The 22,771-nt window shown below is 70.8% G+C and overlaps 1 protein-coding gene across 1 annotated transcript in view; it reads right to left on the bottom strand.

The window, feature by feature from the left end:
* The window catches only part of PLEC (plectin), a 63,492-nt gene that overhangs the window by 26,976 nt on the left and 13,745 nt on the right, over positions 1-22,771 (bottom strand). The window contains 26 exon segments of the mRNA XM_086741509.1: positions 571-6,897; positions 7,348-10,728; positions 12,014-12,112; positions 12,234-12,338; positions 12,464-12,547; positions 12,641-12,997; positions 13,070-13,208; positions 13,341-13,519; positions 13,646-13,803; positions 13,888-14,071; positions 14,174-14,300; positions 14,849-15,003; positions 15,086-15,238; positions 15,521-15,646; positions 15,723-15,818; positions 16,591-16,695; positions 16,904-17,065; positions 18,082-18,159; positions 18,977-19,274; positions 19,913-20,067; positions 20,141-20,234; positions 20,746-20,873; positions 21,329-21,424; positions 21,813-21,932; positions 22,009-22,115; positions 22,203-22,318. Of these exon segments, the coding sequence (XP_086597635.1) occupies positions 571-6,897; positions 7,348-10,728; positions 12,014-12,112; positions 12,234-12,338; positions 12,464-12,547; positions 12,641-12,997; positions 13,070-13,208; positions 13,341-13,519; positions 13,646-13,803; positions 13,888-14,071; positions 14,174-14,300; positions 14,849-15,003; positions 15,086-15,238; positions 15,521-15,646; positions 15,723-15,818; positions 16,591-16,695; positions 16,904-17,065; positions 18,082-18,159; positions 18,977-19,274; positions 19,913-20,067; positions 20,141-20,234; positions 20,746-20,873; positions 21,329-21,424; positions 21,813-21,932; positions 22,009-22,115; positions 22,203-22,318 (13,129 nt within the window).

Raw genomic sequence — 22,771 nt, 5'->3', positions numbered from 1 at the left:
CTTACGGTCGAGGCACCGGTTCGGCGACGCGGCGGTGGGGATGGGCCAGGAGGCCGAGCCAGGGCAGCCGGGGCAGCGGGCGGAAGGGGTGCAGGCGGTGGCTCTGGGGCCGGTGCGGAGCGTCTGGCCGTCCGGCGCCGAGCGGCGGGGAGCCCGCGGCGTCCTCCTGCGTCCCGCCGGCACGCGGGCCGCGGTGCACCGCGGGGCCAGGGTCCTCTCCTCCGTGGGGGCGCGGGGCGAAGCCGCCGGGTTAATTACAAAAGAGTCACTCAGTGGTTAGATCAAAAGGACAGAACTGTTTTCGCCGTGTTCTCCGGCTCCGCGCGGCGTGGCGGCCGGCCGGGGAGGGTAGTGTGTTTGCTCTCGCGTCTCTCAATATACAAATACTGCCCGAAGGATCGCGTACGTTAATATATTAGTCTCGTCTTTTTGGTTAAACTTTAGGCACTGCTTTGGAAGAATGCGTTTAAAAATTAAAAAAAAATATATATATACTAGTGATTAGCCAGCAGCATCGGCACATGCGGAGCAGGCGGGGCGGCGGGCAGGGCCCGGCCGGTCTCAGGCCACGCGGAGCGGGGGTCCGCAAGGCACCGGGCGCTCCCCGCTCGCCTCCCGCCCGCAGCTCCCGCTCGGGACGGCCGGGGCGAGGGCGAGGGCGGGTGCGGCCGCGGCGCCGAGGGGACCCACGGCGTATCTGCGCCCGAAGCTCGAGGAGGAGTAGGAGGAGGAGGAGAAGGTCATGGAGAAGCCGGAGCCGGTGGCGTCGAAGCTGCCCCGGCGGGAGCCCGAGCGGGAGCCGGTGCGGGAGCCGGAGCGCGAGCCGGAGGCGGAGCCGGCGCTGCTGACGTTGTAGGGGCTGTAGTAGCCCTTGCTGGACTGGGAGGAGGCCTCCAGCAGCCGCAGGCCTGTGCCATCCTCGATCATGCTGCGGTCCATGGCATCCTTGTAGGAGATCTTCAGCTTGGTTTTGGGGCAGGTGAGGTACTTGGAGTAGGTGTTCACGTCCCGCAGCTTCTGCGCCGTGCGCGTGTCGATGGTGCCCTTCTGCAGCGCCTCGTCCAGGGAGACGCGGCCCTCCGCCTCGGGCTCGATCAGGCCCCCCGTCAGGTACTGCACCTCCAGGAAGCGCTGCCCGGCCTCGTAGTACAGCCAGCCCTTCTTCAGCGCCTGCGCCGCCGACATCTTCGTCTTGGTCCGCGGGTCCTCGAAGCCGTAGAAGGCCTTCTGCGCCAGGTTGATGCGGTCCACCATGATCTTGTCCACCAGGCCCTTGTTCACCGCGTCGGCGACGGAGCACTTGTCCCCGGTGTTGGGGTCGATGATGCCCCCGGTGCAGGCCTGGGCTTCCAGCAGCCTCTGCCCCGTGATGTTGTCCACGAGGTTGCGGCGCATCGCCTCGGTGATGGACACCTTCTCCAGCGTGTCCGTGTCCAGGATGCCCGCCACCGGCCCCGTCTCCTCCGTCGGGTCGCTCCAGGTGGATATCTGCGCTCGCACGGGGGCCGGGCTGACGGTGTAGGAGGAGGAGGATCCCACGGAGGACGACCGCGACCGGAAGCCGCTCATGTTGCCGGAGAGCATGTCCGCGAACTCGGTGATGGAGAGGGTGCCCGAGCGGTACTGGTCCAGGGCCGACTGGTCGATCAGGCCCTTACCGATGGCATCGTCGATGTCGTACTGGCGCCCCGAGCGCCTGTCAATGATCATGGACTTCACCACGCCGTCGGAGGAGGAGGTGGTGATCTCCTCCCACTCACACTCCTGCTCCGACAGCTCCAGGTAGGTCTGGTGGTCGATGAGGCCCTTGCGGTAGGCTTCATACACGGACATCTCCTTGCCCGTCTCCGGGTCGACGATCACCACCCTGCGCTTGCGGACGGAGGACTTGGAGGAAGTCTTCCTCTCCCGCTTCTTCTCCTTGAGCGGCAGGAGGCAGAGGCCGGTCTCCGGGTCAGTGACGCAGCGCTCCATCAGCTGCAGGTAGGTGAGGTTCTCCTCTGTGTTGGGGTCGAAGAAGCCCTTGGTGTCGTCGCTGGGATCCAGCAGGATGGCGTTCATCTCCTCGTCGAAGAGGCCCCTCTTGTAGGCCATCTCCACGGGGAGGCGGTGGCTCTCCTCGGGGTCGATGATGCCGCCGGTGGCGATCTGGGCCTCGAGCAGGCGGATGCCGTGGTCCTTCAGGATCAGCCCCTTCTTCATGGCCTGGAAGAGGGAGATGAGCTTCCCGGAGTAGGGGTCCCGGTAGCCGGTGACCGCCCGCTCGGCGGAAAGCAGCTTGTCCTTGAACTCGGGGCCCACGATGCCCATCCGCACAGCTTCCTCCACCGTCAGCTTGAGGCCCTTGATGGGGTCGATCACGTAGCCCGTGGCGGCCTGTGCCTCCAGCAGCTCGAATGCCGTGCCTGGCCGGATGATGCCCTTCTTCATGGCCTGGTAGACGGAGAGCCGCTCCTTCGTGGAGTCCACGAAGACGCCGGCGATGCAGCTGGTGCCCTCCAGGAACTTCTTCAGGTTCTTCGAGACCTCCTCGACGGAGGTGAGGCCCTCCTGGAGGCGCTGGGCGGTGGCTTCATCCATCACCTGCGAGCGGACCAGCTCCTCCACGGTGATCTGCTTGCGCAGCCCCCGGAAGGTGAGCTTCCTCGTGTCGCAGAGCGGGAGCAGGAGGAGCCCGCTGTTCTCGTCCTTCCGGCACCGCTTCAGCAGCTGCGTGTAGCTGAGCTTCTCGTCCGTGGATGGGTCCACGTAGCTTCGCACCTCGCTGGGCTCGGAGAGCATGTCGTAGGTCTCCTTGTTGATGAAGCCCCGCTGGCAGGCCACCTCCAGGGGCAGGTGGAAGCCCAGGCGCGGGTCGATGACACCGCCGGTGGCGATCTGGGCGTCCAGGAGCTTGAGGGCCTCTTCGCTGGGAATGAGGTCTTTCTTCATGGCCTGGAAGATGGAGATCTTCTGCTCGCTGTAGGGGTCCCTGTAACCGGTCACGGCCCTCTCTGCGGACAGGAGCCGGTCGTGGATCTCGGGCCCCACCAGGCCTTTCCTGACAGCTTCGTCGACGGTCAGCATCTCGTTCTTCGTGGGGTCGATCATGAAACCGGTGGCAGCCTGGGCCTCCAGGAGGGAGCGGGCCACTTCGGAGTTGATCAGCCCCTTCTTCAGGGCCTGGTAGATACTGAGCTTCTGCTTGGAAGAGGGGATGTAGATGCCAGCCACGCAGCCCGACCCGTAGAGGTACTTCCAGACAGTCTCCACGTCCAGGAGCTCCCGGAAGGTTTTGGAGCCCTGCTTCAGCAGGTTGTAGATGTCCAGAGAGATGATCTTGGCCTCGTAGAGGTCCTCGGCCGTGATGCGGCGCCGGACATAGTCGTAGGACGTGAGATTCTGCTGCCTGATGATCTCAGTCTTCTCGATGATCTCGATGATGATGATGATCATGCGCTCCTTGGACACGCGGCCCGACTGGAACTCCTCCATCAGATGCTTCCGCTGCTCCTCAGGCAGCAGGTCCGAGTGCATGATCTCCCACAGCGACATGGAGGAGCCCGCCCTGCTGCCCACGGGGATGTCCACCTGCGTCTCCTCAAACACCTTCCGGGTCTCCGCCTCGGTGTACACCTGGGTGGTCTCCACCACCGTCAGCTTCTCGGGCTCCCGCAGGGGCAGCAGATAAAGGCCGGTCTCGGGATCCTCGATGCACCGCTCCTTCAGCTGCAGGTAGGTGAGGTTCTCGTGGGTGTTGGGGTCGAAGAAGCCCTTGGTGTCGTCGGTGGGGTCAGAGAGGGTCCGGTTCATCTCCTCGTCAAAGTAGCCGCGCCGGTAGGCCACCTCGACGGGGAGGCGGTGGCTGTGCACGGGGTCGATGATGCCGCCGGTGGCGATCTGGGCCTCGAGCAGGCGGATGCCGTGCTCCTTGACGATGAGCCCCTTCTTCATGGCCTGGAAGAGGGAGATCTGCTCGCCGGTGTAGGGGTCCTTGTAGCCGGTGACAGCCTTCTCCGCGGACAGCAGCTTCTCGTGCAGTTCAGGCCCGACAACGCCAGCCTTCACGGCCTCGTTGACGTACAGTTTCCGGTTCTTCACAGGGTCAATCAAGAACCCGGTCGCTGCCTGGGCCTCCAGGAGGACCACGGCGGTGCTGGGCCTCAGCAGGTTCCTCTTCATGGCCTCGTAGATGTTCAGCTTCTCCTTGGTCTCCTCCACGTAGACGCCGGCGATGCAGTCGCTGCCCCGCAGGAATCTCCTCACCGCCTCCGTCTCGGAGAGGTCCTTCACCGATTTCTTGCCCTCCTTCAGCTGCTCGTACTGCTCTTTGCTGATGATGCGGGACTCCACCAGCTCGCTGGCGGGGACGGGCGCCCGCAGGCCGCTGAACGTCAGCTTCTCCTGCTTCTTGGTCTCCGCCTCCTCGATGATGGTGATGACGATCTTGATGATCTTCTCGATGGTCACCTTGCCGGTCTTGAACTGTCGGAGCAGCTCCCGCCGGTGCTCCTCCGTGAAGTACTCGGAGTGGATCAGCTCCCAGACGGTCACCGTCTGGCCCTTCATGCTGCCCACCGGCACCTCCACGGTGGCCTTGTCAAAGCTCTCCTTCGCCTGGCTGTCCGTGTAGACCTCCTCCTGCTGCGACTGGATGGCTTTGTCCGACAGGGGCAGCAGGCAGAAGCCGGTCTGCTTGTCACGGTGGCAGCTCTTCTGCAGCTGGGCGTAGGGGAGGTGCTCTTGGGTGTTGGGACAGTAGAAAGCCGGGGCGTCCCCTCGGAGTTCAGACAAAGCCTCGTGCGTCTCGGGGCTCAAGTAGCCCCGCTTGTAGGCCACCTCGAGCGGGAGGCGGTGGCTGTTCACAGGATCGATGATGCCGCCGGTGGCCAGCTGGACGTCCAGCAGTCGGACCCCGGTGTCGCTGGGGATGAGGCCCTTCTTGAGCGCTTGGAAGAGGGAAACCGTCTGGCCCGTGTAGGGGTCCTTGTAGCCAGTCACCGCCCTCTCTGCGGAGAGCAGCTTCTCGTGGAACTCCGGCCCCACCACCTCGGCCTTCACCGCCTCGTCGACGGAGAACAGCTTGTTCCTCACGGGGTCGATGATGTAGCCGGCGGCGGCCTGCGCCTCCAGCAGGGACAGGGCGATCTCCGGCTTCAGCAGGTTTCTCTTCAGGGCGTCGTAGAAGGTGAGCTTCTGGCCAGTGGACTCCACTAGGACGCCGGCAATGGCGTCCGTGCCCTTCAGGTACTGCCGCACGGATGGCATCTCCGCCACGTCCTGCACGGACACCTTGCCCTGGTGCAGCTGGTTGTAGAGGTCCTTGTTGATGATTTTGCTCTCCAGCAGCTCAGCGGCGGGGACGGGGGCCCGGAGGCCCTCGAAGCACATCTGCCGCTTCTTCTCGCTTTCCTCCACGACCGTGATGATGATCTTGATGATCTTCTCCACCGTGATCTTGCCGGTCCTGTACTGCTGGATCAGGTCCCGCCTTTGGTCCTCAGTGAAGTACTCGGAGTTGATGATCTCCCAGATGGTCACCGTCTTCCCCTGGAACTTGCCGAACGGCGCCGTCACCGTGGCCTTCTTAAAGACGTCCTTGGCCTCTTTGTCGGTGTAGACCAGGTCTCTCGCCTTGGCTGCCTGGTCAGTGAGCGGCAGGAGGCAGAGCCCCGTCTCCGGGTCAGTCACGCAGCACTCCATCAGCTGCAGGTAGGTGAGGTTCTCTTGCGTGTTGGGGTTGAAGAAGCCCTTGGTGTCGTCGGTGGGGTCGGAGAGGGTCTGGTTCATCTCCTGGTCAAAGTAGCCGCGCTTGTAGGCAGCTTCTACGGGCAGGCGGTGGCTGTTGATGGGGTCGATGATGCCGCCGGTGGCGATCTGGGCCTCGAGCAGGCGGATGCCGTGCTCCTTGACGATGAGCTCCTTCTTCATGGCCTGGAAGAGGGAGATCTGCTCGCCGGTGTAGGGGTCCTTGTAGCCGGTCACCGCCCGCTCAGCGGACAGCATCTTATTGTGCAGCTCTGGCCCGATCACGCCCTCTCGCACCGCCTCGTTCACCGAGAGCCTGGCGTTGCGCACGGGGTCGATGATGAAGCCGGAGGCAGCCTGCGCTTCCAGGAGGACCAGGGCGGTGCCCGGGCTGAGCAGCTTCTGCTTCATGGCCTCGTAGATGCTCATCTTCTGATTGGTGGGTTTGATCAGCAAGCCGGCGATGCTGCTCTTGCCCTGCAGGTACCTCTTGACGTCTTCCCGCTGCGAGAGCTCGCCGACGCTCACGGCGCCCGTCGCCAACTTGTCCAAGCTCTCCTTGCTCAAGATGCCGGCGTCGGCCAGCTTCTCTGCGGAGACCTTCTGGCGGATGCCGTCAAACGCAAACTCAGGCTCCCCGTTCTGCGCTAAGCCATCCACCGCGTCTCTGCCGTTGGGCAAGGCTTTGACGTCGGGCAGCTGCGCCGTGCTAACCGCGGCCTCCTGGGGCAGCTCGTCCGTCTGGATCATGATCTCTCGCGTCTGGGCCAGGGCGGCCTTGTACTCTTCCTGCATCTGCTCGAGCCTCTCCCTGAGCTTCTTGTTCTCCTCCTCCAGCAGCTTCTCCTGCTGCTGCCGCTGCCTCTCCAGCTGCTGCAGCTCCTCCTGCTTGTGCCGGACGTTCTCCTCCGCCTCCTGCTGATGCTTCTTGGCCTCGTCCAGCATGGCTTTCAGCTGCTGCTTCTCCTGCTCCATCTCCTTCTGCTGCCGCTCCTGCTCTGCCTTCAGGTTCTGGGCTTTGTCCACCTCCTCTTTGAAGAGCTTCTCCAGCTTCATCTTCTCCTCCTCGATGAACTTCTCCTTCTGCAGCAGAGCGTCCTTCTCCGTCAGGAAGGTCTGCTGGAGCAGCTGCGTCTCCTGGCGGAGCTGCGCCTGCTGGGCCACCTGCATCTGGGGCGGGAGAGAGGAGAGCGCGGTCAGACGGCGCCGGCAGCGCCGGCGGGGGCGGGCTGGGGCAGGACGGGCGGCAGCGGGCCAGGGAGGGGCGCAGAGTCACCCAGCCACTCTGCGGGGTCGGTTAAGAGCTAAGGGAGCAGAGCCGGGGTTAGGGAGCCGCAGCGCGCGCGGGGGCAAGGAGCGGGGAGAGGACGGGGGCTCTTCCGTGGGGCTCGGGGAGCGGGGAGCAGGGGACGGCTCCGGTCTACGGAGAGGACCAAGACGGGACGGAACAAGACAGAGACCCGCAGCGAGGGTCCTGGGGGCCCGGCCGGCGCGGCTCCCGGTGCCCAGCCAGCTGCCCGCTGTCCTGGGACACGGCGCGGGGCGGCCGGGGAGAGGGCAGGCCTCCCTGCGTACCACCACCACCATCACCACCACCAAGGGGGACCCGCAGCCCAGTACCTCCTCCGCCTTCTGCTGCAGCAACGCCGCCTCCTGCTTCAGCCTCTCCTTCTCCTGCTCCAGGTCGGCGATGGCCTGCCGCAGCTTCTCGGCGTCCTGGTCACTCTGGTGCCGCTGGATCTCCAGCGTCTGCACCAGCGTCATCTTCTCACGCGTGGCCAGCTCGGTCTCGTGCAGCCTTTCGCTGATCTCCTCCGCCTGCTTCTTGAAGCGCTTGGCTTCCTCCTCAGCCTTGGCCTGGGCCACGCTCATCTCGGCCACGTGCAGCTTGAGGCGCTCGGCCTCGGCCGTGATCTCCAGCTGCCGCCGGCGCTCGGCTTCCAGCGTCTTCTGGAAGCCCTCGGTCTCCTCGGCCAGGCGCTGCTGCATCTGCTCCTTGTCCTCCTGCAGCCGCTTGGCGTGCTCCTGCGCCAGGTCCTTCTGCCGCTGCAGCACCTCCGCCTCGGCCTTCAGCCGCGTGGCCTCCTGCACCGCCTGCATCTTCTCCTTCAGCATCTTCTCCGCCAGCGCCCGCTGCTGTGCCAGGTCGTCCTCGGCCAGCTGCCGCATGCGGGCGGCCTCCTGGGCCTCCACGCTGAGCCGGGCGACCTCCTCCGCCACCTGCTTCATCTTCTCGGCCTCCTCCGCCAGGAACTTCTGCGTGTTGTCCTTGTCCCTGAGGATCAGCGCCTTGTTCTCCTCCTCGATCCGGCTCTTCAGCTTCGCCAGCTCCTCCATCTGCACCCGCACGCGGAAGAGCTCCTCCTCCACCTGGGCCTTCTGCCGGACGGCGTCGCCCACCTCCTCCTTCAGCCGCTGCAGCTCCTCGTCCAGAATGCCCTTCTGGTGGTCCGTCTCCTCCAGCTGCAGCTTCACCTTGGTCAGCTCCTGCTCCACCTGCGCCTTCTGCCGCAGCGTCTGCTCAGCGAACTTCTTGTGCTTCTCCATCTCGGCGTCCGCCAGCTGCTTCTGACGCAGGGCCGCCTGCTCCGCCTGCGCCCGCTTGGCTGCCTCCAGCTCGGCCTCCTTCCGCAGCTTCTCGGCGTCCGCCTGCGCCTGCGCCTTGGCCTGCGCCTCCTCCTCCGCCCGCTGCTTCAGCCGCTCGGCCTCCTCCACCCGCTGCCGGGAGAGGGTGGCCTCCTGCTCGGCCCTGCTGCGGGCGAACTCGGCCTCCTCGGCCGCCCGCCTGGCCCGCTCGGCCTCCTCCCGCAGCCGCTCCAGGAGGCTCTGCTCCTGCTGCCGTGTCTGCAGCAGCTCCTGCTCCTTCTGCTGCACGGCGGCCAGGTGGGCCTTCTCCTCCGCCGCGATGCGCTTCTGCGCCGCCTCCCGCGCCAGCTGGATCTGCCGCTCCGACTCCTTCTCCGCCAGCTCCTTCTGCCGCCTGGCCTCCTCCACCATGGCCCTCAGCCGCTCCACCTCCTCCAGCGCCAGCCGCCGCTGCCGCCCGGCCTCCTCCTCAGCCGCCAGGATGGCCTGCACCTTCTCCTCCGCCTCCCGCCGGCGGCCCTCCTCCTCCAGCGCCAGCGCCCGCTGCCGCTCCGCCTCGCGCTCCGCCTGCTCCCGGCTGCGCTGCACGCCCTCCGCCTCCCCGCGGATGCGGCTCAGCTCGCGCTCCAGGTCGGCCTTGCCGGCCGAGGCCTTCTCGAAGCTGGCCTTCAGGGCGCGGATCTCCTCCTCCACCTGCCGTCGCTGCCGCAGCGTGTCCTCCACCAGCCCCTTCTGCCGCTCCAGCTCGCTCTCCGAGGAGCGCTTCAGCAGGGCGATCTTCTCCTCGATGTCCTGCTTGTGCTGCGCCGCCTGCTCCTCCAGCAGCTTGCGCTGGTAGGCCTCGTCCTCCGCCAGCCGCCGCAGCCGCTCGTTCTCCGCCTCCTTCTCCTTCAGGGCGATCTCCGCCTCCGCCTTCAGCCGCGAGGCCTCGTTGATGGCCGCCAGCTTCTCCTTCAGGATGCGCTCGGCCTCGGCCCGCTGCCGGCCGGCCTCCTCCTCCGCCAGCTGCCGCTGCCGCTTGGCCTCCTCAGACAGGGCCCGCAGCCGGGCGGCCTCCTCGGCCAGCGCCCGCAGCTTGCTGGCCTCGGCCTCCAGCCGCTGCTTGGACTTCTCGCTGGTGGAGCGCGACTCCTCCTCCGTCCTGGCCTTGCTCTCCAGCAGGATCTCCATCTCGGCCCGCAGCTTGGCCAGCTCCTCCTCCAGCTCCGTCCTCTTCTGGATGGCCTCGCTCACCTCCGCCTTCAGCCGGAAGAGCTCCTCCTCCAGGAGCAGGCGCTGCTGCTCCCCGTTCTCCATCTCTGCCTTCAGCCGGATCAGCTCCTGCTCGGCCGCCAGCTTCTGCTGGGCCGTGCCCTCCGCCAGCTCCCGCTGCTTCTCCAGCTCCTCCTCCGCCAGCGCCTTCTGCCGCAGGGCCGACTCCTCCGCCTTGGCGCGCTTGCGGGCCTCCCGCTCCGCGTCCTCCTTCTGCTTCTCCGCCTCCTCCTGCGCCAGGGCCTTCTTGTGGGCCACCTCCTCCGCCTGCAGCCGCAGCCGCAGCGCCTCGTTGGCCTTCTGCCGCCAGCGCTCCAGCTCCTTCTCGGCCTCCTCCCGCGACCGCTCGGCCTCCAGCTGCTGCTTCTTCAGCCGCTCGGCCTCCTCCTGCAGATGGGCCACGGTGATGTGCTCCTGCTGCAGCGACAGCTCCAGCTGCGCCGTCTTCTCGGCGAAGGACAGCCGCTTGCTCTGCAGCTCGGCCTCGGCGCTGCGCTGGGCCACCTCCTGGGCCACCTGGATCTGCCGCTCCTTCTCGGCCTCCGCCTGCCGCATGCGCCGCTCGGCCTCCTCCGCCTGCAGCCGCAGCGCCTCCAGGTCGGCCAGCGCCTTCTGCTTCTCCCGCGCCGCGTCCCGCTCCGCCTGCACCTTGCGCTTCAGCTCCTCCTCCGCCTCCCGCTTCTTCTGGCTCTCCTCCTTCACCTGCCGGCGCAGGCGCTCGGCCTCCTCCTGCGCCTGCCTCTTCTGCCGCTCGGCGTCCTCGGCGCGGGCCCGCAGCTCCTGCAGCTCGCTCTCGGCGCCCGCCCGCTGCCTCTCGGTGCTCTCCAGCTGCAGGCGGATCAGGCGGATCTCCTCCTCCACCTTCTTGCGGTTGTACTCGGCCTCCTCGATCAGCTTCACCTTGGACTTGATCTGCTGGTCGGAGTTCTGCCGCAGCTGCAGCAGCTCCTGCTGGATGTTCTGCTTCTGCTGCTCGGCGTCCACCGCCACCACCTCCCGCCGCGTCACCTCCTCCTGCATGCGGAGCTGCAGCTCCCGCGCCTCCGCCTCCGCCTGCGCCTTGGCCTCGGCATGGGCCTCGGCCAGCTGCCGCTGCGCCTCCAGCTGCGCCTCCACCTCCGCCAGCCGCTTCCTCTCCTCCTCCTTCAGCTTCTCGGCAGCTTTCTGGAGGGGAAAGAGGGATGCAGAGAAAACAGAGAGGGGGAGAGAGAAATCACAGGGGATGCGACCCAGCTGCGCGGCGCCGGCCACGGCCACGCGCCACCGAGAGACGGGACGGTGCCGGGGCGCAGGCTGCGCGTGGAACGGCTTCGGCTCCCCGGGCCTCCCCGCCAGCTGGAGGCGGTGACGCCGGCTTCCGGAAGACGTACGGCAGATGGCCGGCTACCGCCTCTGGCTGAGCGCGGCGCGGGCGGCGGGACCAAGACAGCGGCGCAGCAAGCGGGATGGCCCACACACCGCGGAGAAGTAACAGAGCGCGAGCAAAGCCGCGGGCGATGGAGACGGATGCGAGCAGCCTGCGCGCCACCACCGTGCCCGCCCTGATTCGGCTCCTGGCAGAGGGGACCCCAACACCGCATTCCGCACGAGAGGGGCCGGCGCAGACAGCGATCACGCAGGGAAACGCCGGGCCCAGCCAGCCCCCGGCGCGAGCAGGAGAGCGGGGAGCGGGTGCAAGGGGAGGTGCCAGTGGAGCTTTCCCCGCCGGGAAAGCCTCGACGACGTGGAAAGCGAGCCGAGCCCCGTGCTGCCCCAGCGCGTCCGCATCCCCCCTGGCTAGCCCGCGCTGGGCAACCGGGCCAGCCAAGGGCCGAGGCGGCTCGTGTGTGGCAGAGGCTGTGCTGCATGCAGGGCGAGCAAGGCAGGCGCTGCGCTCCAGCGTCAGGCGGGCGAGCCGGACCCCCGCGCCACGGGGCCGAGTCCCCTCGCCCACCCCAGGAGGCGCAGCGAGGGCCCGAGGACGGCGGTGGCAGAAGCAGAGGCGGGCGAGCATGCGGCGGGCAGGAGGGCGCGCGGGCTGCGGCGTCACGGGGAGGGGGACATGCGCAGTGAGTACCTGGTGCGGGGTGCCAGTCCTGGGTTTTACCCTCCATTAGCTCCCCACCACACACAGCCCCCAAGACAAAGCACCGGCAAAGCGGCCCGGCGTCCGAGGGCGGAAACCAAGAGTTAGAGAGCGCGCGCAGACAGCGCCCCGGCGCCCAGCGCCGCGCCCGCGCCGTGTATCTGGGAAGTGCCTCCTACCGCCAGTCACACCAGAGCCCGGCTCGGAGACCGGCTGCGCCCGCGCCGGCGGCTTCGGCCCCGGGAGCCCGGGTGCGAGGGGGTTAGAGCCCACGGGCAGCGTTAGTGAGTGGGGGGGCCGCGCCAGCCACGCTCCCGCTCGTAGGCAGAAGAGGAGGATGCAGCCGCCTCACGCCTCCCCCGCGCCCGCACGCGGTGCCCCTACCTCCTCCTCCTCCAGCCGCCGCAGCGTCTCCGTGATGAACTTGATGTACTGGCTCGTCAGCGTGGTCAGCTCGCTGTACTGCGTCCGCAGGTCCACGTACTGCGGCGGACGGCGGGGGTCAGGGGCGGAGAGGCGAGCCCGCGCGCCAGCCCCCCCCCCCCGCCCCGCGCCCGCCCCCCGGGCTGAGCCGCGCGGCGGGGCGTCGCCGTGCCCCCCTCACCTCCTGGATGATGCTGTCGGACGCCGACTGCACCTTGGGCTTCTTGGCCGGCGACGCCATCGGCTCCACCTGCGCCTTGAAGCTCACCAGCTGCAGCTCGTAATCCTGCCGGGCGGAGCGGCGCTCAGCAGGCCAGCCCCAGCGGGCCCCCCGACCCCCACCTGCGCCCGCAGCCCCGCGCCAGCCCCGGCACCGGCCCCGTCACGGGCGGGAGCGTCCGGCGGGCGCACCTTGATGGCGTCGATGTACTGCTTGGCGTAGCGCTGGCACTCCTCCACCTTCTCCTTGTTGCGGTCGCACTCCTCCAGCAGTTTCTGCGGGGACACGCCGGGGTGAGCTTGGGCCGCCCCGCCGCCGCCGCGCTGGGCCCAGAGCCGCAGCCCGCCCGCCCCCGCCGCCGGCGCTACCTTCTCCTGCTGCAGCTGCTCCCGCACGGCCCTGCTGTCAGCGACGGGCACAGCCTGGATCCTCTCCTGCCGCTCCCGGGCGTCCTGGATCCAGCGGCGCAGCGCGTCGCAGCTCTCGCGGTAGTAGCGGAGCTGCCGGCCCAGCTGCTCCAGCTCGCGCTGGCGCAGGTCGGCCTGGCTGAGCACGGCCTGCCAGCGCTCCAGCAGCTGCTGCACCCTCTCGCGGTAGCGCTCCAGGTCCACGTCGCGCTCGTTGTGGCCCCTGACCATCCGCTCGTTGACCTCCTTGGCCTTGCTCAGGTCACTCTCCAGCGTGCCGAAGAAGGGCTGGTGCCCCTCCGCCTGCGCCCGCAGCCGCTGCGGCAGACGGGGCGCGGGTCAGACCCCGGCGCCAGCCCGCCCCGGCCCCCCGGCTCGGCGCCTCCTCACCTTCAGCTCGGCCTTGCTGGCCTCCAGCTCACGCAGGTCAGCCGGCACGGTCTGCACGTCCTTCAGCTGGTCCTCGTACTTCTTCACCAGCTCCTCCGCGCCCTGCGTGCTGCGGATCACCAGGTTGATGGTCTTCAGCCTGCGCAGAGAGAGAGAGCGGGGACGCGCTCAGCCGCGGCCGGGCGGCCACGTCGGCACAGCCCCGGGCAGAGCTGGCTGTGCCCGGCCGCGGCGGCAGCGTTCCCCGGCGCGGGGCGGCGCACGCGCTCACTTCTCCAGGTAGATGCTGGAGAGGCTGTACACCCGCTCCATCTTCTGCAGCGTGACCTCCAGCTCCGAGCGCAGGACGGGGGCCGAGCTGGCCTCTTCCGGCTGCGCCAGCACCGTCGCCGTCTTCTCGCTGACCTCGCCCAGGTTCTTCCTGATGCTCTCCAGCTCCAGATGCGTTTGCTGCAGGGACGGCGGGGTCCGTCACTCCCCCGCCCGCTGCTGACCCCGCCACCCAAAACGCCGCGCCCCGCCCCAGAGCAGAGCGGGGAAGGGCTCTGCGGCGTTCGAGCCACCCTGCCAGCGTGCCTGCTGCTCGGCGAGGCGCTGGGCACACTCCTTGGCCGGCTCCTTGTCGAGGGGCAGGCGGATGCGGTGCACGGTGCGCGTCTCGCAGGCCTCCAGCTGCAGGCGGATGTCCTTCAGCTGCGAGATGTAGCTCCTGCACAGCGACTCGTCCCGCTCTCCTGCAGGGCGGCCGGCCACGCGTCAGCGCCGTCCCGCACCGCGTCGCCGGGGGCCGGGGGTGGCGGGGCCGGCGCGGGGCTCACCTTGCTCCTGGCTGCGCAGCAGCAGCTCGTACTTCTGCGCGCAGGCGTTGTAGTCGCGCTCCAGCTGCAGCCGGTCATCGGGCTGGAAGCTCTGCGCGTCCTGGCTGTCCCGCAGGAAGGCCTGGTAGTGCGTCTCCAGGCTGCGCAGCGCCTGCCGGCACTCCTCCGGCGGCACCGTGCGGAACTGGGCCGGGGGAAACAACGGCGCCGTCAGCCCCCCGCCGCCAGCGCCGCCGCAGCGGGGCGGCCCTCGCCCTCCCCCTCGCCCTCGCGGGGGGACGCTCACCGTCAGGTGGGTCCAGGCCTGGATGTGCTGGATGTCGCGGGTCAGGTACTGCCAGGAGAGGAGGCTGCGCAGCTCCAGCTGCAGCCGCTGCCACAGCGCCAGCAGCTCCTGGTGCGCGGCCTCCAGCCTGCGGAGAGGAGAGCGGCACTCCGGCGTGAGCACAGGGAGCGGCGCGCATCGGGGGGCCAGCGCGGAGAGCAGCGCTTCCAGCATGAGCGTGGGGAGCGGCACGTCCAGCGTGAGCGTGGGGAGCGGCACGCGTCGGGGGGCCAGCGCGGAGAGCAGCACGTCCAGCGTGAGCGTGGGGAGCAGCACGCGTCGGGGGGCCAGCGCGGAGAGCGGCACGTCCAGCGTGAGCATGGGGAGCGGCACGCGTCGGGGGGCCAGCGCAGAGAGCGGCACGTCCAGCGTGAGCATGGGGAGCGGCACGTCCAGTGTGAGCGCAGGGAGCGGTGCGCGTCGGGGGCCAGCGCGGAGAGCGGCACGGCGGCATGAGCGCGGGGAGCGGCACACGTCGGGGGGCCAGCGCAGAGAGCAGCACGTCCAGCGTGAGCATGGGGAGCGGCACGTCCAGCATGAGCGTGGGGAGCGGCGTGCGTCGGGGGCCAGCGCGGAGAGCGGCCGACTCGGGGAGCCGAGGCCGCGGGCGGTGGGTGGCAGGGGTCCGGCGCTCACCTGCGCACGGCGTCCAGCGCCTCGGGGTTGGGGGGCGGCAGGAGGAAGCAGACGGAGGGGACGACGGCCTCGCTGCCGGCGGCGCTCTGCACCCTCCACTTGTGGGGCTGCGCGTTGCTGAGCAGGACGCACTCGTCGTTCTTGTGCACCGTGATCTGCGGGGGGGGCCGCGGCGGCGTCAGCCGGGGTGGTGTCAGCCGGGGGTCTCCCCCGCGCCCCGCCGCCCGCCCCTCGCACCTCCATTTGCTTGTAGTCGCAGACGGCGCGGACGGGCGTGCGGCCCTGCAGCGCGGCGCCGGGGCTGCGCGGCTTCAGCTGGACGATGGCCTGGGCGCGGCGAGCCAGCCCCCCCAGCTGCGCCCCCAGCTCCGCCAGCTGCTCCTTCTGCTCCTGCGGTGGGGGGCAGGGGGTGAGAGGGGTGTGAGGGGGTCGGGGCGCCAAGGGAGTCGGGGGGTCGGGGGGCTGGGTGGGGGCTCGCCCGCTCCCACACGGGCCCTGGGGTGCGGAATGGGGGGGGTCACTGTGGGGGGGGGGGGGGTCACTCCCGCGGGGCTGGGGGTGACCCTGGGGCCGCAGCGGGGCTGGGGGTCACTCCAGGAGCCGCACTGGGGCCGAGGTCCCCCCTCGGGGTGCAGTGGGGCTGGGGTCCCCCCCGGGGGGGGCGGCGCTCACCGCGCAGTCCTGCAGCAGGTCCTCCAGGCGCGTGGCGGTGGTGCCGCGGTCGCAGCGGAATTTCCTCTGCATGCTATCCTCCGTCTTCCGCAGCAGCTCCTCCGCCTCGGCCACCTCGGCGAAGAACTGGGGGCCGAGGGGGCTCAGCGGGACCCCGACCCCTCCCCGTGTCCCCCCGCGTTCCCCCCGCGTCCCCCTGTACCTGGAAGTAGGCGCCGTTCTCCTTCAGGTGCGTCTCCACGCAGCAGCACAGCTGCAGCATCCAGCTCCACTGCGTCTGCAGCGCCGCCAGGAAGGCCTGCACCGGCACAGCCGTCACCGACACCGGCACACCCAGCACCGGCACAGCCGTCAGCGACACCAGCACACCCAGCACCGGCACAGCCGACACCAACGCCGGCACAACCAGCACCGGCACAGCCGTCACCGACACCGGCACACCCAGCACCGGCACAGCCGACACCAACGCCGGCACAACCAGCACCGGCACAGCCGACACCAACGCCGGCACAACCAGCACCGGCACAGCCGACACCAACGCCGGCACACCCAGCACCGACACCGGCACAACCAACACCGGCACAACCAGCACCGGCACAGCCGACACCAACGCCGGCACAACCAGCACCGGCACAGCCGACACCAACGCCGGCGCAGCCGTCAGTGACACCAGCACAACCAGCACCGGCACAGCCGACACCGGCACCACTGGCACAGCTGGCACCAGCATTGCAACCGGCACCAGCACAACCAGCACTGACACCAACACAACCGGTACAACCGGCACCAGTGCCAGCACCAACACTGGCACCGCAACTGGTACCGCAACTGGTGTCGGCACTGCGACCAGCACCACCACGACCAGCACCGGCACCGGCACCATCGCAGCCAGCATCACCACCACGACCAGCACCGGCACCGGCCGTGCCAGCACCACCCAGCCCAGGCAGCTGTCTGCGCCGCCACGGCCCCCCCGCGCACTGCCCCACACCGCGCCCCACGCCAGCGACCCACAGCGCCCCACAGCGCGCCCCACGCCCCAGACCCCGGCCCCACGCCCCGGCCCCCACCTCCAGGGTCTGCCTGCCCGGGTGCTCCTCGCGCAGCAGCCGCTCCCCCGCGCTCTGCAGCTCCTTGATGCGCCGCTCCCGCAGCTCCAGCTCCCGCATCAGCGCCTGGCGCGGGGCGGGGCAGGGGGTGAGCGCCGGACCCCCGCCACGGCCGGGCCCGTTCCCGCACGTGGGCGCGCGCCGCAGGCCGGGGGGGGTGCTCAGGGCGGGGGGCGCGGGGCGCAGCCCCCCACCCCGGGACCCCGCCGGGGTTTTGGTGACAGCGAGGGGGGGCGAGCGGCGGGGACCCCGGCCCGGAGCGCGGGCGCCGTACCGAGTAGCTGCGCTCCTTGGCCGCCACGGCGGGGTTGCGGTGGCTCCAGTCGAAGGCCACCTCCTCCTCCTCGCGCTGGCCCAGCCACCGCAGCTCGGCCGCCGCCGCGCTGACGAAGCCGTGCAGGCTCTCCAGGTGCCGCAGCCGCGCCTCCGACGCGCTCTGGGGGGGCACGGGGGGTGGGGTGGGTGGGCTGCGGCACCTCCTCCGCCCCACACGTCCCCCCACAGCATCCTCCGCCCCACATGTCCCCCCACAGCATCCTCTGCCCCCCATGTCCCCCCACAGCATCCTCTGCCCCCCATGTCCCCCCACAGCATCCTCTGCCCCGCACATCCCCCCACAGCATCCTCTGCCCCGCACATCCCCCACAGCATCCTCTGCCCCGCACGTCCCCCCACAGCATCCTCCGCCCCACACGTCCCCCCAAAGCATCCTCCACCCCACACGTCCCCCCAAAGCATCCTCCGCCCCACACGTCCCCCCACAGCATCCTCTGCCCCACACGTCCCCCCACATCCCCCCACAGCATCCTCCGCCCCACACGTCCCCCCACATCCCCCCACAGCATCCTCTGCCCCACACGTCCCCCCAAAGCATCCTCCGCCCCACATGTCCCCCCAAAGCATCCTCCGCCCCACACGTCCCCCCACAGCATCCTCTGCCCCACACGTCCCCCCACATCCCCCCACAGCATCCTCCGCCCCACACGTCCCCCCACAGCATCCTCCGCCCCACACGTCCCCCCACATCCCCCCACAGCATCCTCTGCCCCACACGTCCCCCCAAAGCATCCTCCGCCCCACATGTCCCCCCAAAGCATCCTCCGCCCCACACGTCCCCCCACAGCATCCTCTGCCCCACACGTCCCCCCACATCCCCCCACAGCATCCTCCGCCCCACACGTCCCCCCACATCCCCCCACAGCATCCTCTGCCCCACACGTCCCCCCAAAGCATCCTCCGCCCCACATGTCCCCCCAAAGCATCCTCTGCCCCACACGTCCCCCCACATCCCCCCACAGCATCCTCCGCCCCACACATCCCCCCACATCCCCCCACAGCATCCTCTGCCCCACACATCCCCCCACAGCATCCTCCGCCCCACACGCTGCCCTACTGCACTCTCCCCACACATCTCCCCCCCCACACCCCCACACCCCCCAGCCCCGCCCTCACCAGCAGCTGGCCGTACTGCAGGTCCAGTTTGCCCAGGCACTCCCGGTAGGCGCTGCGGGGGCCGGGGGGCAGCTGCGCCTGCCGGATCGCTGCCGTCAGCGGGGGGACCACGAGGCGGGGGGGGTATGGGGGACACGGGGCGCACGGCGACCCCCCACCTGCGGTGCCAGGGCTGAGGGTGGGGTGGGAGGGCAGCGGGGCGCGGGGCGGGGGGAAGCGGGGGGTCCCGGGGCGCGGGGGGGTCCAAGGTGGGCAGCACGACGGGGCCGGCACGGGCTGCCCTCCCCACAGCCCCCTGCCCGCCTGAGCACGGCTGCGCCCTCGGGACCCTCAGAGCCGGGGGGGAACCCGGGGGCTTTGGGGACCCTCGGGGGCAGGGGGCAGCCCCATGGCATCTCAGGGACCCCCAGGGGCAGGAGCGGGGGCACCCGGGGCTTTGGGATCCCCACGAGCAGGGACAAGGACAGCGCTGCGGGCTTTGGGGACCCCTGGGAGTGGAGGGGGGGGCACCAGGACTTTAGGACCCCTGGAGCAGGGACACGGCAACTCCAGGGATTTTGGGACCCCAGAAGCAGGAGTGGGGGCACCTGGGGGCTTTGGGACCCCTGGGAGAGGGGTCGGGGGCAGCCCCAGAAGCTCTGGGCCCCCAGGAGTTGGGTGCGGTGGCACCCAGGAGTTTTGGGACCCCCAGGAGCAGGGACGGGGGCAGCCCCAGACACCTTGGGGTCCCCTGGAGCAGGGGCAGAGGCAGTGCTGGGGGTTTTGGGGACCCCTGGGAGCGGGGTGAGGGAGCACCCGGGGGCTTTGGGATCCCCAGGAGCAGGGACGGGGCAGCCCCAGATGCCCAGGGACCCCCAAAGCCGGGGGTCGAGCGGACCCTGCGGCGGGGGCTCACCTCGTCGGCCCGCGCCCGCTCGATCTTGGCGCGGAACTCCTCGACGGAGCGGTGCAGGCCGCGGTGGGCGCCCAGCTGCGCCTCCAGCGCGGGCAGGTCCGCGCCCCACTCGGCCGCCGCCAGCCGCCGGCGGTTCTCCTCCAGCCAGGCCAGCAGCTCCTGCAGGTACCGCAGCGCGGCCTCCTCCGGCTCGGCCCGCACCCGCGCCCCCAGCGCCGCCGCCGCTGCCGCGCCCGCCTTCAGCCGCAGGTTGTACTCGGTGCGGATGGCCACCAGCCGCTCGTGCAGCCGGTACACCCTGCGGGCAGCCCGCGCGTCGGCGAGGGGGCGCGGGGGGCTACAGAGGGGCTGGGGGGCACGGGGGGATATGGGGGCACGGGGGAGCGTGGGGGCCATGGGGGGAAATGGGGGCGGGGGGACATGGAGGGTATGGGGGGCTATGGGGGTCATGGGGGGCATGGGGACACAGGGATGCAGGGGGCATGGGAGACATGGGGGGAAATAGAAGCAGGGGGGACATGGGGCACGGGGGTCACAGGGGGGTATGGAGCACACGGGGGGCACGAGGAACCATGGGGGGCGTGGGGGGAAATGGGGGCAGTGGGGCACACGGGGGGCATGAGGGGCTCGGGGGGTGTGGAAGGCAAAGGGCACATGGAAGACAAGAAAGACACGGGGGGCATGGGGGGGATATGGGGGGCTCAGGGGGGCCGTGGGAGACACGGGGGGCATGGAGGGGATGGGGGACATAGGGGGCACGGGGAGGATGAGGGGCACGGGGGCGACACGAGGGACACGGGGGGCACGGGGGCCGCGGGGGGCACGGTCGTGGGCTGCCCCTGCAGCCAGGCGAGCGCCAGGCGGCCGGCGTGGGGCATGCGGCGGGGCACGCGCCGTGGGGCACGCGCTGCATGGGGCACGCCGCGGGGCAGGCACCTGCGGTACATCTGCTCGCCCTGCGGGTGCCGGCCGTCCTTCAGCGCCTGCACGTCGGCGAAGAGCAGCCGGATCATGGCGTCCGCCTTGTCCAGCTCCCGCTCCACCTCCGCCGCCTTCTGCGGGGCCTTCCCCGCGCCCAGCAGCCGCACGTCCTGCGGGGGGGCTCGCTCAGCGCCGCGGCCACGGCCACGGCCACGGCCCCGCTCCCCGGCGCCGCCAACTCACCGCCTGCAGCAGCGCGTCAGCCTGGTTGAGCTGCTCCTCGCAGAGCCCCGACTCCATCTGCAGCTTGGTCACCACGCGCTGCAGCCGCTCCAGCCTGCGCGGCACGCGGGGGGCCGGGGTCGGCGCGCGGGCACCAAACCGGCCCCGCACGGCACCCATCCCGCCCTGCGTGGCACCCGTCCCATCCCGTCCCCATCCCGTCCCATTCCCATCCCCATCCCATCTGATCCCATCTCGTCCCGCGTGCAGCTGGCCCCGCTCCCGCCCGCGCTGCCGGCCCCCGCCGTGGCCCGGTGTCCCGGCTGCGCTGGCAGCCCCCGCGGTGGGACGGGGCGCAGAGCGGGGGGCACGGCAGAGCCCAGCTGCCACGTTGTGCCGTGCCGCGTCCCGCCGAGCCGTGCTGAGCCGTGCCGTGCCGTGTCCCGCCGTGCCGTGCCGTGTCCCGCCGTGCCGTGGTGTTCTGCGCTCAAGGCGAGCGGCCGCGCTGGCTTCCCCGCGGCAGGCGATGACTCACGTGGCGCGGTTCCAGGGCCGGGCCGGGGGGGCCGGGACACCCCACCCCACCCCACCCAGCCCAGCCCGGCCCGGCGCGGTCCGGCACTCGCCTCTCGCACTCGGCGCGCAGCAGCCGCTCCCGCTCCAGCACGGCCGCGTGCAGCCGCCCCCATTCCTTCTCCACCTCCAGCGGCGCGTACCCGGGGGGCACCTTCAGCTGCCCCGACTGCACCGCGCCCTGCGGACCCCCCCGCGTCACGGCCCCGGCCACGGGACCCCCTCAGCGCGACCCCCGCCTGCATCACAGCCTCCGGCCACGGCACCCCCAGCCACAGCCCCGCCATGGGACCCCCCCCATGGGACCCCCCCCATCACAGCCCCACCGGGACCCCGGCCACGGGACCCCCCGCCCTGCACGTCACAGCCCCACCACGGGACCCCAGTCCCACTCCCAGAGCCCCAGGACCCCCCGGCACCTTGGGACCCTCCACCCCCAGGACCCCCAAGCCCCTCAGGACCCCTCGAACCCCCAGACTCCCAGTCCCCCGGGACCCCCAGCCCCCCGGGACCCCAGAACCCCCACCTCTTTGGGATCCCCACCGCCCAGGACCCCCAGAGCCCCAGCTCTTCAGGGCCCCCAGCCCCCCCCAGACCCCGGGACCCCCCGGACCCCCGGACCCCCGGCCCTCGCACCTCCAGGGCCTGGAAGATGGCCTTGGAGCGGTTCTTGTCGGCCTCCTTGGCCGGCAGCTCCGTCTCCTTGAACTTCAGGAACTGGCGCCACAGGATCTGCGGGGCGGGGGCGCTGAGGCGGCGGCTGCGGACCCCCGGCACCGCGACCCCCGGCCAGCGGGACCCCGCCCCGGGCAACCCCCCCGGCCCCCCCCGGTATTTTCCGTGCGTGCGGAGCCGCGGGAAGGAAGGGGCCGGGCGCGGAGGGGGGGTTTGCCGCGGTGACTCACCGCGGCCGGGAAAGGCTGACTCAGCGGGGCCCCCCCGGCCCCCCCGCCGCCGCCGCTCCCAGCCAGCCACGCGGCCTCGACGCCGGCACGAGCGCGCAGCACGGGGTCGCCCGCGCCGGTGCAACCGATGCCGGCCCCGCCGCCAACCGCGCCCCAGCCCCGCACGCCCCCACCCCGCGGCGTCCCGGCGCGGCACACCGCCGCGGCTCGCTCACCTCCACCTCCTCGTAGCTGGCGGGGAAGCGGCGCTCCTCGAAGAGCGCGGCGTGCTGCCGCATCCACTGCAGCAGCAGCGTCACCAGCTCGTAGTACTCCTGCCAGCGCAGCTGCAGCTCCTGCGCAGGGGGGCAGGCGTGGGCCCGGCGTTCGGCACGGCGCCGACGCCCCCCCAGCCGCGGCCCCCGGACTCACGTTGGCCTTGACGCCGTCCTGCACCTCAGGCACACGGGGCATGGCGTCGTAGAGCGAGGAGACGTAGGTGATGATGGACTTCTCGTCCGGCTGCGGCACGTCCACGTCTGCGGGGGGGAGGCAGCGCGGTGGGGCGGGGGCCGCGGCGCCGCGGGCTGGGGGCGAGGGGGGGGCGCGGCGTCCCCGGGCCGTACCTTCGGGGTCCAGCAGCCGCGTGACGCCCAGGTCGCGCTCGGCCACGGTGAAGGCCTGGTCCAGGTTCTCCAGGTTGCTCTGCCGGTAGACGCGGTTCATGTCGATCAGCATGGGCCTGCGGGCAGCGGCGACGGCGTGAGGGCGGCGCCGGGGCGCTGCGCGCGCACCCGCCTCGCCCCCGGCACGGCGCAGCTCTCGGCAGGCGCGGGCCGCCCCCGCCCCAGCCCCGGGGGTCCCCGCCCGGTGCCTACAGCTCCCGGAGGCGCAGGCTGCGCTGCACCACGTAGAAGGCGCCGGCGACGGCGGCCGGGCGCTCGGGGAAATCCTCGCAGACCATCACCGCCCCGTCGCCCACCGCCGGCGCGGCCCGCGCCGAGCTCCCCGCGCCCCGGCGCCGCGGCCGCTTCCCGGCCCTCTGCCACCCGCTCCGCTCCATGGCGGTGCCGAGCTCGGCGCGGCGCCGGGCGAGCTCCTGCCGCGGCGGCGGCTCGGTGCGGAGTGCGGCGCAGGCGTGGCACACCTGCACGTACTTGCGCTCCCCGAAGGCACGCGGCGGCCCCGGCACGGC

This window comes from Chlamydotis macqueenii, chromosome 2, assembly GCF_036417535.1.
Source record: "Chlamydotis macqueenii isolate bChlMac1 chromosome 2, bChlMac1.mat, whole genome shotgun sequence".
Classification (NCBI taxonomy): domain Eukaryota; kingdom Metazoa; phylum Chordata; class Aves; order Otidiformes; family Otididae; genus Chlamydotis; species Chlamydotis macqueenii.
Note: the sequence above shows the minus strand (reverse complement) of the source record. Positions and strands in the feature narration are given on the sequence as shown.